This window comes from Akebia trifoliata, chromosome 4, assembly GCF_017979445.1.
Source record: "Akebia trifoliata isolate Shusen 1 chromosome 4, ASM1797944v1, whole genome shotgun sequence".
NCBI classification, from domain to species: Eukaryota; Viridiplantae; Streptophyta; class Magnoliopsida; order Ranunculales; family Lardizabalaceae; genus Akebia; species Akebia trifoliata.
The window spans coordinates 43,128,302-43,147,697 of record NC_141378.1 but is presented as its reverse complement, the minus strand read 5'-3'; the positions used below and the strand labels follow the sequence as shown (position 1 = coordinate 43,147,697).

Sequence of the window (19,396 nt, the reverse complement as noted above, 5' to 3'; positions counted from 1 at the left end):
GATTCAATCATTTAGATTCAAGCTTGAAAATCCACGATTTTTCCCAACTAAAACGTTGGGTCTTGGCAACAAGACCACTTCCACTTGACCATATGATTTGATTAGTTACTCAAATTGCTCAACCACTTTGTCCTCAAATCAATGTGAAGAAAATAAACTTGGGCACACCGATCTATTTCATTTGATAAGCTGTGAATCAAATCCACCCTTGAACCCTAACTCCAGCTGTTAAGGACCATTTCATGCTTTATTGCAAGCCATTCAGGTTCATGGAGGTCACCACTCTCAAGAATAAGATCTCATAGAAGTATGGTCTCTGATCATCGATATTTTACGAGAAGCTAAATTAAAATTGTAACATTACATAAACAGCAAGAAATTGCACGAAAACATTCGAGAAAATCAAATTGTCCATGCCATCATCATCGATTAAACCTTGTCTCATTTCCAAAACAATCCCTAGGTGTCCTGGGTGGAGAACAGTTGCATAATTAAATATCCATTGGCGCTGCTTCCGGGCTCCTCTCCTCTTCCTGGATACCACCTGCACCCTCATCAGCGGCCTCTTCCTTTATCTCGAAAGACTCGATCAACTCTTGTACGGTATTTTGGTCCATGATGTGAAATGACTCCCCTACCCCAACCACAGCGACAGTACAGATGGAGCTGGTCAGCTTCTCCCCTTGTAGTGTCTCCTTAATGGCAAAGAGTGCATCCTTGATGAGATCTTCACGGGATGAGCTCATGAAGGACTCGAACTTGCGCTCCAAGTAAGTTTTAGCAGCTTGTGAACGTGATCCAATAGCAAAAGCCTGATATTCAAAGTAGTTACCACTTGGGCAGTTGTAATAAAGGTGTGCCCCGGATTCATCCAAGCCCGCAACCAGAAGGCCCACACCATATGGGCGTTTCCAAGACCGCTGAGTGCAAACCTGCAACCAAGAGAAAATCAGAACCACGGTTGGCATAAACTAATACTCGTTTTACAACCAACTGTTCAAAATGTGGCATGAGCGTGCAATTTTTCAGTCTAGTCTGGAAGGTTCAACGAAGGCAAGTCAGAGAAGAACTTCTCAATTTCCATGAGAGCTCACAGGAATAAAGCTCTTGATTGGCTGTTCTTGGGATGGACATTTAAACCCAGGACTTGAAACCTAGATAAATCTAGGCCACTTAACTAGAAGATAAACACAACAACTAACCCCATTAAGGATCGCCCAGCAAATCACCAGCTTCATTCTTGGACATAATTGCATTTTGATAATATCCTTATTTCTCTCACCCAAACCAAAATCTTTCAATTGTCAAATAAGAACAAAGGATTTAACTCCACCAGAACTATTTTGATAATGTATACATATCAAGAAATTGAATTTATATTATTTGAGGGAAAATATCAATAGGCAGAACCCTTTATAAAATAAGGACATGCTGTGTATTGAATTACTCATATATTCTTCTGAATTATATGAACCCGTGGGATTAATTGGAAAATCGGTAGGGATATGCAAGAACTACCCATCCTGTATATTATCCTTTTTGTTCTATGTTGCAATAGAAACTTCTTACTCTCCAAAATTAAGAAAAGGGGGAAATTATAAATAATAAAAAAAATACTAATTTAACAAAATATTTTTTTTTAAAATAACAATTTTTTAAAAATTGTCAAAATGAACCAAAATCGGGCCGATTTTTTTTTTAAATTAAAAATCCAAAATTTCAGCCATTGAACGGCCATTTTTTTTTTTTTTTTTTTTTAAATTCAAACATTCGGCCCTTAAACCGCCATTTTTTTTTTTCTTTTCAAGTCAACATAAATTTCAGCCCTTAAAAGGCCAAATTCTTTATCATTAAATCCCGCACCACTGCCACTTTCCTCTTCTTCTTCATCTTCTCTTTGTTATTTGACTTTCTTCCTCTTCTGGTTAACAATTTTTTTATTCTTCTTCTTGTTTTCTTACTGATTGATAAAGATCTCTTCCCAGGTAATTATTAAGCTTTTTTATTTTATTTAATCTGATCATGATCTTGATCAACGTGATCTTGATCAAGATCATGATGTTATTTCGGATCAAACAAAATAAAAAAGCAAAAACATCTTGATCATCTTCAAGATCAAGATCGGATTAAATAAAATAAAAAAAACTAAATAATTACCTAGGAAGAGATCTTGATCAATCGGTAAGAAAACAAGAAAAAGAATAAGGGTCTTGAGGAAGAAGGAAAAAAAAAATGTTAACCAAAAGAAGAAGAAAGCCGAATAATAGAGAGAAGAGGAAAAAGGAGAAAGTAGCGGTGGCGCGGGATTTAATGATAAAGAAATTCGACCGTTTAAGGGCCGAAATTTATGTTGACTTAAAAAAAAAAAAAAAAAACAGCCGTTCAATGGTCGAATTTTTCTTATTATTAAAAAGAAACAGTGGTTTAATGGCTGAATGTTTGAATTTAAAAATAAAATAAAAAACGGTCGTTCAATGGCCGAAATTTTGAGTTTTTAATTTTTTTAAAAAAATTGGTCCAATTTTGGTTCATTTTGACAATTTTTTAAAAATTGTTACTTTTTAAAAAAATATTTTGTTAAATAGGTTTTTTTTTTTATAATTTCCCCTAAAAAAAATGAATTCTTCAAAGAAGATAACAAATATTCATCTTTTCTATTAGAATTTGTACACGACATGGGATGTAGACAAGAGAAGCTAGTGGTCTCTACTTATTCTAGACGAAAGCAAACCTATCTAGACGAAGAGAAAGAGGACTTGCAAATGAGAATTATGTCAATTCAAGAGGTAGTCTCAACAATAAAAGTCAGACATCTAATTTATGTTGCCCAAATACTCCTGAGAAATAAAAAGGTCTAAACGTAAACTAAACTAAACTCTTCAACATCATTTACACCTTATCTCAAATGTTATGACTGGCAACATGAATCCTACTTTGCCACTCAACTCAATCTGGAACCATATCTTCAGTCGAGGCATGACTCTTCACATCTTTTGTCTTTACACATGCTCAAACCATCTAAAACGACTCTACTCTATCATATCTCTTATTTTATGTTCGTTTTTTAATTTTCTCAAATATATTCATTCCTGATTTTATTTGTCCCAATTTTACCCTTATACATCTTAACATCCTTATCATTGCGACACATTCTATGAACATGCTATTTCTTGATGGCCGATCATAGTATCACTTCCCTACAAGTTCAATCAGTACATGTCAATCATATAAAACTCCAGAGCACTTCTCCATTTCATCCACCCAACATATTCTATAGATTATATTCTCACAAATCTCTCAATTTCTATAAAGTATGAATAACTGAATTTAAATAGCGGGAGTGGTTTCCTTGGGATATTTCTCTTACTTAAGAATCTCAACAAGTGTCTCAACCTTCGGAGTGTTCTACTACAACTGCATTGCATATATCTTGCCTTGGTTCTACTTATCTTAAAATGTATCCCTCCATAGTTCTAATCTTGAATTTACTCTCTTTAATTTCAGCAACCAACACTGCATCGTTTACAAATAACAACCACGAATTGACCTCTCCTTTAATATGAGCAGCTAATCCATCCATAATACTGCAAGAAAGTATGGACTTTAGGCTGATCCTTGGTGCAAACCCATTGTAACTAGAAAGTCCATTGTCTCACCACCAGTAGTTCTAACAATAGTTACAAAACTAGCATACATGTCCTTGATATATTAATACACTCATTCGAGACTTTTTTTTTTAATTCCCGCCATATTAACTCTTTAGGGGCCATATCATATGTATTTTGTAAACCAATACATAAAAAAAATATATGCATTTTCTAAACCAATAATACTGGTAAGATCTCCCTCTTCAATCAAAGGATAACCTTGATTGTATTCTTTTGTTATTTGAGATTTAGCAATATAGAACCTTTAGGGGAAGAGAAGGGATTCTCAAGCATCTACTACCTTTGGCAGTTTGTAGGGCCTTTGAAAGGGGATAAATAGTCAGGTGTTCGAGGGGAAGGAGCAATCATTTAGATAAGCTTAATTAGTATTTTGGGTATTGTATTCTTTTGGAGTAAGTTGTTCGAGGAGCTTAAGGATGTCTACTTCGAAGATTTTTTAATGCACTTTCTTCATAGTGATGGTCATCTCAATCATTGATTTTATTATAATAAATAAAACCCCATACATCCAATTCCAAATCCCTTTTATCTTTTAAAGACTTATCATCCCTAAAGCAATTCTCATCTCTGCCAATGTATCAATGATCGAGAACTATTTCAACCAAAATTCCTTTATTTTATCCTCTATCATATGTTTAATCTTTGATTTTCTTAAGGAAGTTTGTCTGTGATTGTCTATCTTATACCCCGATTCCTTATTCTGACTAAAACCTTTACTCTTGACCTCTTTAATTGCCATAATTCCTACTTTCCAGTTCCTGTTCGCTTAAAAATATCCATAACCTCAATTCTTTTGACCAACTAAATGTTATCTTGACCAACCATCTGATTCCTTTGCTTTACTGAACCCCTTGGTAACTCTTTTGAACTACTCAAAAGCCATACTGTGTAATCCTTTCAACTTTCTGAAATTCCAGTGTGAACTTTTTTCCCTTCTTTGATGAGCAACTAAAACTCCATAACATGATTTAACTTGCAAGTTACATATCAATTTAAAACCAAAAAAGAAGACTTAACATCCTATTTTTGATCAATAACCCTGCAAAGGATGACATCATAACAGTTAATGATTCTCTTCTACGTGATTTCCCTAATTAAAACAAGGTACTAGTTTCTAGATTCATTACATTGGCTGGTGCCTCTTTCCCTGCTCATTCCCTCATAGAAAAATGATGATGGAAAAATGTGCAAAACTCCCAAATGAGTGCTAGCAGAGGGGATTATTCTCTTAAACCTTAGTTAGTGAGATTAGTATTTGGGTCCGGAAGTGGCTTTGATGTAATATTAAAAACTAGGTCACTAGTAGGATACTAGGATTTGAACATACTCAAAGGATGTGGATTGAAATAGTGAACATTGATAGGAACACACTTTCAAGTTCAACAACAAAATATGAGGCTCTTGACATAGTGGAAGGGAATAAATAGGTTCATTTAGTCAAACCTGATGGTTTCATGTATACAGCACACTATGAGTGCTTTGAGTGAGGGTTTAAGATATGTATAGTTCAAACAGAGGTTTAGGAGCTCAATTCAACTATGGTTTTTGCAGGGATTTTAGTAGCTTTACGGTAAGGTTATGATTTAGAGAGGGATGAAGTATAGGTGCATGCATAGTCACCCAAGTCGGGGTTCGGGAATAAGTCGGCAAGGGAAAAGTCGAAAAAAATGAAAAAATGGGGAAAAAATCAAAATAGTTTTAAGACAACATATTTTTTTCTTCTAAGTGGTGTTATCATTTATATCATCAATCCTATTTTATTTTAAACTATAAGAATAAATGGTCTTTGAAAAAAATCCTTTTAGAAAGTGAGATTAAATCACATTTTTTGTTTGTTTAAATCGCGACTTTTTCAAAAAGTCGGGATTAAATCGCGTTTAAATAGCGACTTTTTCAAACAGTCGTGATTTAATCACCGGTCTTCAAAATCGTGATTTAAACACGACTTTTTGAAAAAGTCGGCAACTTTGGTGACTATGGGTGCATGAAGGGAAGGAGTGGGATTAAGCATTGCAAATTTCTAAAGAGATTAAGCGCTTTGGGGATCATAGATTTTAAGGTTTTCCCGGGCTGGACAAACCACTCCAATTGTTGGTAATTGAACTTGAAGGAAACAGCATAGAAAAGAATCAAGAAACAAATAAGGATATGAAACAGACTATCAATACTCCAAAGGAAGTTCTAAGGTAGGAATCTCTCAAATCTAAGGTTTTCTGAAGATATCATTCCTGCATATTTCAGCATAGATGCTCATGTCCATGGTTTAAAATATTGTTTTGTTCCAATTTTCTGGGTTTCTCAAAAATCGAAACAACACAGAAACATACGATACAAATTGATACATTCAAAATGAGTCATTTAGAGGAGACCCAAGTCAAGAGACATGTCATCAGTTTCAAAATAAGGGGGTTTCTGAAATATTACATAAATACAAAGGGAACTTCCCTAAATCCCTTAACAAAGTGTTTGATAAGAGACTATGGTCAAGGTCATCTTCTTAGTTGAAAAAAGGGGTTTGTATCAATCGAGGGGGGCAAAACCAGAGGAGAGAAGAAGAAGAAGAAAAAGAAAGACTCCCTCCCTCCATCCCTCCCTCCATCCGGTATCTCAACCTCTTTCCTCTGGATATATTAGATTCACAGGAGAAATCACCTTCAACTTCACCTCTATTCTTTGTGTGCTGGGCAACTTCAGCACCTTATTCTACCGCCTAATGGTAAGCTTCATCCAACTTCCATATTTGTGAGCTCACTCAACTTGTTTTTGATATTGGAGCCCACAAAGGTATTGAGAAGTAAGTTGCAGGATAATTTCCACTATAATGAGGATAAAATCCATCCATCATGAGCACCATTCATGAAAATGTAGTATCCCACAAAAAGGTAATAAATTAGGGAAAGTTGATTGAAATGGATTGGTCACATATATCCAAAGGAAAAGAGCAAGAGGGCGACTAAAAAAGATGTAAGTTGAATTAACAACTTAAATAGCATGTGCAAGTTGAAGGTTCTAAAAGAGCAAGAGGGAGACTAAAAAAGATGTAGTTAGTAGTCGTGAGAGAGGATATGAACACATTTGAATTAACAAAAGAAATTGCTATAGAACATAATTCCGTTCAGCCAACCCCAAGTTTTTGGATAAGGCTTTGATGTTGTATGTCAAGTGAAAATATAAATCTAACACCCAAAAAAGAATATTGATTGACATTCGAAACCTTCCACTAAAGCTTGGAAAAGTCTTTCCTCCAAAGACCCCCACACCATTCATTAGCCCCAATGTTTATACATGAATGTAAAAAAGAAAAATTCCCGAACATTAATGATACTATCCTCTAGATTATTCTATGATATTAGTTCAGGCGGTTATTTATGTAAAGCAAGCAATACTTGCCTCAATTGATAAGAGAACTTCAAGAATTAGGGTAGAAGATGAGAGAACCTGAACACTAAAATATAAAAATCCACACCATGTTGTCCACTGAACAAAACGCGCATTAGAGTTTTACTAGATCACTATGATTTTTTTTTATAGGTAAACAAATATATCCATCAAACTAAATGGAGGTCGAGAAGACCAACTGCAAATACAAAGAAGAACGAAAACTACAACAAAAAGAAAACAAGAGAAACAAAGTACAAAGAACACATTGAGTCCCACTTAAAAACAAACTCCTCAAAAAACACTCCTTTAAAAGCTCCATTCAACTTGCACCAATGAAACAAAAGATCAACCACTGTCAAAATCAACTCATGGATAGAGCTCTCCAACCTCAAGAATATCCCCCTATTTCTCTCGTTCCAAATACTCCAGCAAATGGCAAAAGGCAATAACGCCCAAAGAATCCTTTTCCTACCCAAGAAGACGTTTAAGACCACAACTCCGAAAAACATCGATCAAAGAAAAGGGAAAAACCTACTCCAGCTTGAACCAACACGAGGAAAACCACTCCTATCACTATGAAAATTAATAATTATTAACATTCAAATGCTTTTTTTCCTAATAAATAGGGCAAAACTAAACCGACCAAATGTTCCTACAATTCCATCCCAAATGCACCCTCCAAAACCCTAACAAAAATCTCTTCCACTTCTAGACCAAATCCCTAAAAAACTGTCGTCTACTTCCATAAGCCCTAACAAATAAATTAAATTAAATTAATCTCCAATAATAAAATCAAGTTAAAAAAAATTAAGATCTTCAGGAGACCAAGCTACTAAGAAAATTGATTATTATTAAGATCCAAATACTTCTTTTCTTCTAATAAATATGGCAAAACTAAACTGAATCTCATTAGATTCCAAATGTTCCTACAATTCTACCTCAAATGCATCCTCCAAAACCCTAAAAAACTACCATCTACTTCCATAAACCCGAATTCCCTAACTAGTCAAATCAGATTATACTCCACCATTAAAATCAAATAAAAAAATTAAGAAGATCACCATGCAAAACCCTAAAAAATAAAATCTCTTTTACTTCTAAACCAAAATCCTAATCTGTAAAAAACTCTCATCGATTTCCATAAACCCTAATATATCAAATCAAACTCCACCACCATTAAATCAAATAAAAAATGAAAAAAATTAAGAAGATCAAGCTAGGAATAGGGGAATCGCACCTGGGCTTTATCCGCCAATTGAACAACCAATCTCCCAACCGGAAGAGGAGACTCATAAGTGAAGCTATAATTGATGCATTCGGATCTCAAATACCTCGATAGAACTCGTCCATCTGCAGTGAGACCAGCAATGGCGACCCCAACATGATCATCGATCTTGAAGATCTTCTTTTGGTGGGATGAAAGCTCAGAATTAGCCTTGTTGACACTAGCCAACACAACGTGAGTCTTGGATCGAAGACCAATTGCTGCTGAACCTTGCTTCACAGCCTCCATTGCGTACTCTACTTGGAAGAGACGTCCTGCTGGACTCCATGTCGTTACGTCTGTATCGTACTGGTTTCTGAACATTTTTATTTTCTTTCAATCTTATAAAAACACTACAGAGAGACAGAGAGAGAGAGAGAGCTTGTTTATAGAGAACAAACTTTTCTTCCTCTTCAAGGCATTCGAGTAGAAAGTCGAGACGAGAGAGAGTATGAGTGAGTTGAGAGGAACGATCTATGTTTCTCGTCTCGTTCAACTCGGTCTGTTACGCGTCATCTCGTCTTCAAACGAGTTAACACTTTAAAATCAATTTTTAATTTAATCTTTTCGGGTAGACAGCGGACCGGTCCGGATCTGAGTTTTGCCCAGTCCATAGGTCATGGTCTTATCCTGCACATCACACGCATCATGTAAGTGAGGGTGCATCCTTGTGGCTGGCCCTGAGGAATAAATCCTCATATTGAGTATCCAACTCATGACTTACAGGCATTAACCACTTATCGATCCCAAATTGTCATTACCTAATCTGTCGGTGTTCTTAAATATTAGAGCATAAAAACGTTGCTTAATTTTTGAAAAGTTACTACATTTTATAATATAAAAAATATAAAAAAATCTATTTTGAGAACCATTCTATTTATTTATATTGTTGGCATAGGCTCAATTACAATATATATTTTTTTTTTTTTGGTATAATTAGCAAATACTTAAATTTAATTATTTTATATCAAAAATATTAAACCTTGTTGAATTAGATGATTGATTCACATTCACCATCTTATTCAACATCTTACTCCTTGGCCATTGGGGGCTAAATATAACCCAAAAAAAAAAAAAAAAACCTTATCTTTCGAAAAAATAAAAAAGGATCTTTCATATATATAATCCTGCATAATACAATCTAGATTGGATTTATGGAGATATGGAATAACATATAAGTTATCATGCTTGCATATCCATCGTCCTTTGAAATCAAATAATTTTAAATTAAAATAATTATATTCCTCCGTTTAATCCCAAGAGCATTATAAGCTCCTCAAGAAGGGTAGGTAAAGTGTCTGAAACCCCCCCCACAAAGCAATGAATTCCTACAGGCCACACTCCAAGGTCCGGATGACCCTCGACACAACCAGTTGCACGTAGGACTTTCCAAGGGGGCGGTGCGTGTGACCATGGGATTAGTCTCACCCAAAGGGTGAGGATACCCATGATAAGAAGAAGAACCCCAATTCAATTGTCCCAAATCATGTCTTCTATCAACTCAAGTGCATTAAAATCTGCTCTTGCTACTTCAAACTTCTATATCTGAGATTATTTGGGGCACATCTTTAAACCAATTTAAGCAACTCTTGGTCCATTGAGACCCATTCACAGCAAAGCCGACATTGATATTAAACCAGAACCAATTCAATTCAGAATTTCCTGGGAAACTCAGACCCAATTCAAATCAGAATTCCAAAGCAGTTTCACTTTCACTACAAAATGTGACCATCAGCAGAATCAGAGTTGCTGAGAAGACTCGGACCCAAATAAAATAAAATCAACTCAGAACAACCAAGCAGTTACACTTTTTTCATGAAATGTGAATATCTGCAGTAATTATCTACTACTAATAAATATACTCGAATGACTAATTTGCAGCAGTCTTTCAAGAAAAGTCCAAATAAAAAATAAAAACGGGTTAGGATGCTCAATCAAAATCAAACCCTCTGAACTACGCTTGGAAACCAAAAAACAAGTCAAAGAGCAACTCCATTACAACAGTGAACTACAGAGTTGGAAGAAACCTACTCAAAATTTGGCGGCTTTAACATTAGAAGAGTTCCTGATTTCTTGTAGGCCCATCATGTGAAGCATTATTGCATTTTGAGCGTGCATTCGATTTTCGGCCTGTGGGAAGACAATGGAGTTGGGAGCTTCAATGACGGCATCAGTAACCTCCACTCCTCTTTCTGCTGGTAGGCAGTGCATGAAATAGGCTTTTGGTCCTGCTAGTTTCATGAGGGCTTCGTCAACCTGCAATTAATTTACATGAGCAGAGTGGGGGACATCATATGCAACATTCAAACATAAACATGGCCAAGACTACTGAGTAATTAAGATATAATTATGCTTATTTTATTATTATTGTAGTTTATCACTGTACTGGGAATTTTCTCAAATCTTGAGATTCTCATACAAAATCATTGGGATTCGTGTTGGAACGACACCTCGGGAAGCAGAGGTCTCGAGTTCAAATCCCACCTTGAGGGGCAAAACCTCAGGGATTTATCCCAGAAATTACATGGCGCATGTGGGGGGAGGGGACTGCAAGTGCCCCAAGGATTATTTGGGTGCTCTAAGAGGCCCGGATACCTCGCTTCAAAAAAAGCATAAACATACTAGTTTGGGCTAATGGGCAACAGGAGATCAGGGGATTGCATGTGCCCCGAGGATGTCAGGTGCTCTACGAGGCCCGAATGCCTCAATTCACACAAAAAACAAAAAAACATAAACATACTAGGTTTGGGCTAATGGGCAACAAGAGGTCCCTTGGAACGCTGAAGGTAGAGTCAACATATTGCAATAAGAATAATTGCTTCACCGACTAATATGGTAATTGGTGATGGATCATCCCCACCTTTTGAACTTTTCCAGTAATTTGATCTAGAGACACCTTTTAAAGCATCTGTAAATTATTTTGAAGAAGGTTATGTAGTCAAGAAGGCTGTTTCCTCAGAGGTCTCTTAGCAAAATTTAGACACAGAGCTTATATTACCACACAATTTTTATTTATAATATACCAATCGTAGAAATTAAATACGATCTGGGGTGCAGATAACCATCCTATCTTTTAATGACTGCACCCTTCCCATTTCTTCTTACTTTTGGAAGCAGCTTTTCGATCTGGGGTGCAGATAACCATCCTATCTTTTAATGACTGCACCCTTCCCATTTCTTCTTACTTTTGGAAGCAGCTTTTCGATTTGGGTTTCCACTCAAGTGAGAAAAGCTCTTTGAGCTCCAAAGGGACTGGTTATGAGAAAGACCGTGTTCAAGGAAGAAACCGAAGGCTAGCCTTCGTTGGATTGCCAGTCCCTACTTTCTCCCTTTCTTTTCCCCCCTTTGGTTCAGAACCACTGTTTTTTCAGTAGATCTATATCCTTATTTGATTATATATAAATTCATCGATTGGTGTGTTTTACAAAATACTTGGCGTGGCAATATAAGCTTTCTTTAAAAATGCCCTAGAAGAAGCCATTTTACAAGTTGGCTTTGCGAAACTGTTCCAAATGCCAAATGCCTCAGATTCATGTCCAAAACATACCCCAGATGAGTCATTAAATCAATCACCTAATTGTTATGACAAAGAAAAAACAATGGCTTCCCTTTGGTTACACCTCGAAAAAAAAAATTATATTTATTTTGGAAGTACTCAATTAAAAATGTCACCAAATAGCGAAATTTTTCAGAGAACTGTTTTAGAACATAACTACATTGCTACATAAACCAAAAAAAGAAGTTTTTCAAAGTTTTTTCTGTTTTTTGGGTAAAGGTTTTAATGGGAAACAAGAACACAACCTAACAGAAACTTAATAGAATAGTACCTGAAATCCCTGGAACACTTGACGACGATATTCAGCCTCCCCCTTTTGACCCATACTGGCCCATACATCTGAGTATACAACGTCTGCTCCTCTAACAGCTTCCTTTGGGTCATTTGTTATCTCAATTGTGCTGACTCCAGTACTCCTTGCCTTTTCGACTGTTGCCTCGTCCGGTTCAAAGCCTTTTGGGCAGGCACAAACGAAATGGAAAGGAACCACAGATGCCATCAACAACCATGAATGCACAATGTTGTTTCCATCTCCAACATAAACAACCTGGACTTTGCATCATTAACAAATCAGGTTTGGCTATATTCTTAATAAACAAATATTCAAAACGATCAGACATTATTTTTTCCTTGACAAGTAAGAAAAGAGCAGAGAGAATTAGACAAACCTTTGTCCCTTCGAGCTGACCAATATGTTCAATTATGGTGAGTGCATCGGCCATAATTTGACAAGGGTGATTGTAGTCAGTCAAGCCATTGATGACTGGCACTGTAGCGTATTTCGCTAGATCAAGGATGTCCTGGATACTGACGACGATTTAGTAAATGGAACAAAAAACATAAGTCCACCCAAACTGATTCAGAAGTAATTTTTCCATGAAAGAAGTTCAAGAAAATAGAATGGTATCCAGAACTTTAGATCCAGAAGCATATCTACACAATAGACCCCCCCCCCCCCAAAAAAAAAAAAAAAAAAATCTTTTTGTTTTGGTTGGTGGGGTGGGGGGCAGTTGGTTAGCTGTAATATCTCAACAAGAGTTGAGACAGTTTCATGGGTATGGATCACTCACTACACGAATTTTCCAGTTGCACCAACCTCAATGCAAACAAAACGATGGATGACCCGAGATGCATCAGTTTGGTGCTAGCTGAGTTGCTGGTTTCTAAAACTTACTCTGTACAGGTTACCCAACGTTCAAAACGGACCGGTATTGCATAATGGCATAATGTCTAGGTGATGTTACCATTGTTTCCATTATAAAAAGTGGGCACCTTCACATGTTTCAAAATGATTTTTGAATTTAAAATCTCAAATTTGAACTTAAATATGAAAGTTATCTTTTAAAGAAGATCAAAACAATGGTGTCAGTTAAGTTTGCAAATATAAGAAAATATATTAAAAGGAAACGAAAAGATCCAACACAGAAGCAGAGGTTGAGAAGACCATGCAAAGTAAAGTCCAAGGAACCCAATAAACAGCCCCAACAAGAGCAGGGCAAAACAACTACGACTTCTCACTAGACACATAAGTCCCACCTTAGCATGAATTCCCTTAAGAAGACCATTCCCTCCGGAACTCCTCAAAAAACTTAAACAAAAAATACATCAATACTTCTCAACCTGCATTACCTCAAAATAAAACCGTTATTTCCCATTATAGTGACCCTATTCAAGAAAATAACGGCCATTATAAACAGTAAAAAAGCCCTGTAACAGCTAGCCGTCATGTTCCTTATTTCTGTTACTAAAACATAGGTTAACCCTTTTATACCAGCATTTCTAGAAAACTGGATCCAGTCTAAATTATACATGTTTAGATCAAAATGAATCAAGAAGACAAGAACCATATCATAGAAACTTTCTAGTACAAAAATATTAAGAAAACATGATAAATGATACTCTACTTCGATTGGTTCCTCTTTGCTTTGTTTTGCTTTGGATGATGTCCTCAACCTCTGTTTCGATGTTTTATCTTTCCCTTCAATATGTTCTCTTTACTTATAAAAAATGATACTCTACTTCGATGCAAATCCAGTCAATGTATGATTCACCATGGCAATTTCTACGTACTAAGACCTATGCAGAAGAAGATACAGACCATCTCACTATAAAAAATAAAAATCAGACATAGTAACCAATTACTTCACTACCCTCGCTATGAAATTTTTCGATGGGCTTTGAGTATAATTAGGGGACCTGAACCCCCACAATATTGGATTTTAATTAACAAGAAGAGCTGCAACTAAACAATCAAAACTTTTCAAGTTTTCCGTATAGGATATTGCGTTTACTGGAACAGATTTAGAACATTATGACAGGGTAGTAAATACAAAATGAGATTCACCATCATACCTGATGAGCAAACAAACGTGCCATAATAATGTCATTGTAGCCAGAGAGCACACGAGCAACATCTCGGGTTTCCTCCCGTTTACCCATCTGGATATCATGTGGTCCTAAATATAAAGCATGGCCACCCAGCAAGAAGAATCCTGTCTCAAATGAAACCCTAGTTCTCATGGATGGCTTTGCAAAGATCATTGCCATTGTCTTCCCTCGAAATGGGAGATATGTCCTCTCTCCTGATTTTAGCTGTGCCTTGACCTCGGCAGCTTTGTCTAGGATCTTAAAAATAGTTGCTTTGTCAAAATCACTAATGTGCAGAAAATCCTTATGATACACTTTTGCTGAAAACACAGCACATAAAAGAAAAAAAAAACAAAGTAAGTTATTTGTTGGATTCATTTCTTTGATTGTGAGGAATTGAGCTTCCATTAAGATTCTCAGTGTGGAAATAAATTTATTTAGACATTGGTTTTGGCAACAAAATTGACATTCAAACCTTTTTATAACAAACCAGTAAAAAAATACAGATATTGCTTATCAATAAAAAATTATATAGTTATTCTAAATCAGTGGCATTGGATGGTCTTAAACATGATTTATCGGGTTTTCCCTAAATTGTTGTCCATATTTTTCTAACCTTCAAGAAGCATGCATACATATCTTACCACCTCACTGAGGAGACCAGGGGCAGAGCCAGGATTTTCTTTTTTTTTTTTTTTGAGAGGGAGAGGGGGGGGGGGGGGCAAACTATACTTAAGACATAAGGTTGAAATGCTATGACCGGTATTGGGAAGAAAATGCAAGGGGTTTTGGTTATAAGTTTTGAAAAGGGCATTTAGGCCATTTTGCAATAGCTAGGAGAGAAGACCGAAGTCAAGGGGGGCAATGTCGTCCGTTTAAAAAAACAAGGTATCTCAAATATTCACAAAAATGCTTACATATTGGCTCTGCTTGTTTGCAACGTAAACTGTCACAAACACAAAATTTTGTGTTTGCAGAATTTTGTGTTTACTGAATTTGGCGTAGTTTTGTGATTGGAGTGCTTGATTGTGTCCAATGCAAAATTTTACGTTTGCTTGATTATCACGTAAACATAAAAATAAAAAAATTGAAAAAATAAAAAAATCATTTTTCTTTTTAAAACCTTGTTTAAAGTTAAATAAAAAATGATAAATAGTTTCATATCACTTTAAAACAAATCGAAAAATTATAGACAAAGCATTTTCACATAGGTCATACAATGCTATTCTCTTTAAACCATGGTTGTAATAGAAATCCAAAATCTCTTTAATTAGCTACAATTTACCTTAAAACATCTACTACATGAAACTAACTTCCACTTGCTAATTTTCCATTTTGGAAAGAAACCCCATCGCCCCAAACATGCCAATATTAGCACTGATAGTGCGTAAATGTAACTCGCCCAAAACTCGTTTTAATACCCTACATCTAATGAATTTCAACATAATAGAATATAATTATCAATGCTATTCTCTTTAAACTAAGGTTATAAATGAAACCCAATATCTTTTTAATAAGCTAACTTGCCTTAAAAAATCTACTACAGTAGCTTGCACTTGCATGATATCAACCTCGACTCACACATTCACCAATATCCAAACAACTTTTACTACATGTAATAAATTTTACCATAATAGTTCACATTTATCAATGTCATTCTCTTTAAGCTAAGGTCATAAATGAAACCCGAAGAAGGTGAGATAAAGAGTACATTCTTTGGATTTTGAGTGAGATATGCAGAAAAAAGCAAAAGCATTTTTGGTAGGTTAATAGTAAAAAAAATCAATTTTTAAAAATTTTAAAAAATAATTAGAAATTAACTTAAGTAAGATTCCATCAAACAATTTTTTTAAATTTATAAAAAAATAAATATAAATTAACGCTAGACTATTATCCCACAATTTTTTTTTTTTATTTAAAAAATAAATATAAACGCTAGGTAGGCTCTATCCCACCAAAAAGTTCAGATCTAACAACAAAAAAGGAAAAAAAAAATAGGATTTCAAATCTAACAACAAAAAGGAAAAAAATCAAGAAAAAAAGGATTTCGACTCATGTGGTGGAGAGAGTGTGTGCCTTATGACACAGTAACAAATCCATACAGACCCATTCCTCCTCTTCTGAATTGACTATTACATCTATCTATGTTGGGTTGGGGAGTGGGTACATGTGATATTAAAGAGAGAGATAGAGCCGGTGGTGTTATTGTGAAGGACTATAAAATGGGCACTGCAAGTTCGATTCTTATTCTATCTATAATTGGTTTTTATCCTTAAGGGTTCTTTTGGATTCTCTCTTTGTTTAATTTAAATTTAGTCTAATTTTACACAATTTGAGACTTCTTAGTCAGTCCAAACTCAACAAAGAGAAACATAGAGAAAGATGAGAAAGAGAGAGGGATGGGTAACGTTTAAGAAGTTGGGAAAAGCCAGAGAGCAGAGAGAAAGAGAGAGAGGTTTAAGAAGTTAGAGAGAGAGAAAGCGGAAATTTAACATAACATAAAGTTTTGTGGAGGTATTTTCTCCGCAACACTTTATGGAGATTTCGTTGCAATTTTAATTAAGTTTTGTGTTGCTTTGCGGTAGGGCCCCCAGAATTTTAGCCTCCAAGCACCCTACATCTTGCAAACAAACATAAACGTTTCTATTTGCGCTTGTCTACAGCAAAAACAAGCAGGGCCATTCTTTCATAGATGAATGCAAGAATGACATAATTACCATAGATGACAACGAGCTTGAAGGTGATTGGTTTTAAGAAGAAAAATTAAAGATTTTTATTAGAGCTAGAAAATGAGAGTATTTTGACTAAACAATGATCTCAGATATTAATCAAAATGTGGTGTCTAAATCACTCAAAAAATAAAAAAAATGGGTGGCGGCAAGAATGTAAAAAAGGACATGTTTTGAAAATACGAGTATTTCAAGTATTCATAAAAATTAGAGGGGTGTCTAAATCACCCAACAAACTTGGGAGGGGGGCAAAAATTTTGAGGGGAACATGGGTCAAAACATTGAGCGGAAGGAGAGGGGGCAACACCATCAAAATGGGGGCCATTGGTTTGGAAATATGGATATATCTGAAATAACGACCATTTCTAGAGAGGTTTTTTGAATGATCCAAAAAGTTCAGGGGGGGCAACTGCCCCGGCTCCACCCCTGGAAGAGACAACTTAAGAAATTTCAATATCCCTCATCAAAGTGTAGTTTTGATATGAGGTATACTTTCTTTTGCTGTCCTTGATCAAAAGAAAAGTAAAAAAAAACAAAGATTCGAGAGTTGAGATATAGTCTCCATCTTAAGAAGGATGAGTTTGTTCAACAGACCTTAAACATATACTTGTTGGTTGGTCAGAAAGTTATGTTGGAGCATCTTATTCTTGAATCATGTAAGATCAAAGAAAGAGGGGGGGTGTGAGTGGCTGCCCAGTTATGTCTGTGTGGACTCATATGCTGCACATTATCATTAAACTAATCATCATCATCATCACCATTATCATTTATGCCTACTCCAAAAATTTGTGGTGTCTTTAAATTACTAAGCCACTGTTTCTTTTCCTCAATCTTTGTTTGTCACTTGATAGTAGAAATCTTCAACCCAGTTTGAAAGTTTGGATAAAGTGTGGAGTTCCCTATATGACACAAATCCAATAGAGATTCCATTGACTCAAGAAATAGCACACGGTCATGACCGTGTAAACATAAAATCCAATGGTTAAAAATTATTCTCGATATAAGTATCAATGGGATATGAATCATCACCATTAGAAGGTGTGCATACGTGATTAGGATCATTTTCTTGATTCATATTTCTTGAGTCAACAGAACCCGACCCAAATCTTGATTCCCAGTGATCTTCAAGTCATCACAAAGGAGAATTCATACACACACACACACATATATATATACACATATATTTCTTCACAATGGTTTAAAAACTTGGGTGAGTCCTCCCAATCCCTAAGGCAACCAAACGAGATAATCAAAGTGAATTGTCCATCACATTGACTCAACAAAGATCCAGGATGACTCGCCTAATAGTTTGAAAACCTCGGCCAATTCAACTGGGTTTTGTGATTTTTGATAGAAAATAATTAATTTATTAGTGATTTAAGTATTTGTTATCTATACAAAATAATTTTTTATTTCTGAGCACCTACTAATCCACTTTATAATAAAGCATACATATATATAAACATGACTAACAAAAAGCTTATAAAACTATCCAAAAATTTAACAACCACAAAATGTAATCCAAGTAATTAAATTTCTACACAAAAAGGAAAATGAGCTCATTTAACTATATTTAACTTCTGAAATTGAAATTCTTTGAACTTTGAAATTCCTCTAGATATCTAATCTAATTTTAAATGTTTCAACTCAAAGTGACTCTAGAGATCTGCTAAAACCCTATAATTCAAGGTCATATAAAGAAATGTAGAAACCTAAACTACTCAATAACAGTGAATCTTTCTCACTCGAATCAGATAACATAATTTCAAGTTCATTTGTAAGCATGCAACTAGAAAACCCTAAGTAAATTTCCATCTGATTCGATCGAAAGACAAAAACAACTGACCTTCTCCATTAACGATAGATGAAACTGAAGCAGCAGAGGTTGAGTTCTGGCAAGAGATCTGACGACCAACTAACGGAATCCGTGCCGGAGAAGAGACAATTTTGCCGGAAAATAGTGACGGATAACGTACGGACTGCCGGAAAATATGGCCGGAAAAAGATGAAGAAGAGACCGATAAAGAAGTGGTGTCTGAACGAAGAGAACAGCTCCAAGAGATCGCCGCCATTATTGTATAGTTGGAAGAGGAACCACTGACCTTTCTCTGAGGTTCTTATAGAAGCCGGAAGTTTACGAAAGAGACACCAACTTTTGCTTACGCCACCCCAATTCATAATGTAAATCACCTGGCAATCTGGCATACATCTTGGGGTGCGTTTAGCAAAAGTTGGTGTGGTAATAATATTTCTCTTTACGTAATTACGCACGATTTTGAAGCCCGAGTCATTTAGTCTCGAACGAGTCACCACGTTGAAATTGGGTTAAATGATTTTAGGGTAAATTACACTTTGACCCCTGTGATTTGCATAACTCTACATTGACCCCCTAACATTTTGACAATTGCACTTACACCTTGCCTTTTGTAAA

At 35.6% G+C, this 19,396-nt stretch overlaps 2 protein-coding genes across 2 annotated transcripts; both read right to left on the bottom strand.

Moving 5' to 3' along the window:
* Positions 1-299: 299 nt before the first annotated feature.
* LOC147405110 (proteasome subunit alpha type-1-B-like) lies at positions 300-8,750 on the bottom strand. The gene is made up of 2 exons (XM_086441255.1): positions 8,287-8,750; positions 300-932 (listed from the first exon to the last, which is right to left on the bottom strand). The coding sequence occupies exons 1-2, from the start codon at positions 8,635-8,637 to the stop codon at positions 492-494; spliced, it is 792 nt and encodes a 263-aa protein (XP_086297381.1). The 5' UTR covers positions 8,638-8,750; the 3' UTR covers positions 300-491.
* Positions 8,751-10,098: 1,348 nt separating this feature from the next.
* Positions 10,099-19,073, bottom strand: OTC (ornithine carbamoyltransferase). The gene is made up of 5 exons (XM_086441253.1): positions 18,812-19,073; positions 14,222-14,556; positions 12,538-12,669; positions 12,141-12,416; positions 10,099-10,569 (listed from the first exon to the last, which is right to left on the bottom strand). Exons 1-5 carry the CDS (start codon positions 19,035-19,037, stop codon positions 10,345-10,347), a joined length of 1,194 nt encoding a protein of 397 aa, XP_086297379.1. The 5' UTR covers positions 19,038-19,073; the 3' UTR covers positions 10,099-10,344.
* Between the last annotated feature and the right edge of the window lie 323 nt (positions 19,074-19,396).

Bases quoted from the DNA above. Each gene is read 5' to 3' on its own strand.
- LOC147405110 (XM_086441255.1), bottom strand. From the start codon at position 8,637: ATGTTCAGAAACCAGTACGATACAGACGTAACGACATGGAGTCCAGCA. The intron at 933-8,286 runs GTGCGATTCCCC...TCTTGGTTGCAG, and splicing joins AATTGGCGGATAAAGCCCAG to GTTTGCACTCAGCGGTCTTG.
- OTC (XM_086441253.1), bottom strand. From the start codon at position 19,037: ATGGCGGCGATCTCTTGGAGCTGTTCTCTTCGTTCAGACACCACTTCT. The intron at 12,670-14,221 runs GTATGATGGTGA...GTCAGTATCCAG, and splicing joins CACGTTTGTTTGCTCATCAG to GACATCCTTGATCTAGCGAA. The intron at 10,570-12,140 runs GTACTATTCTAT...AATTAATTGCAG, and splicing joins AAGTGTTCCAGGGATTTCAG to GTTGACGAAGCCCTCATGAA.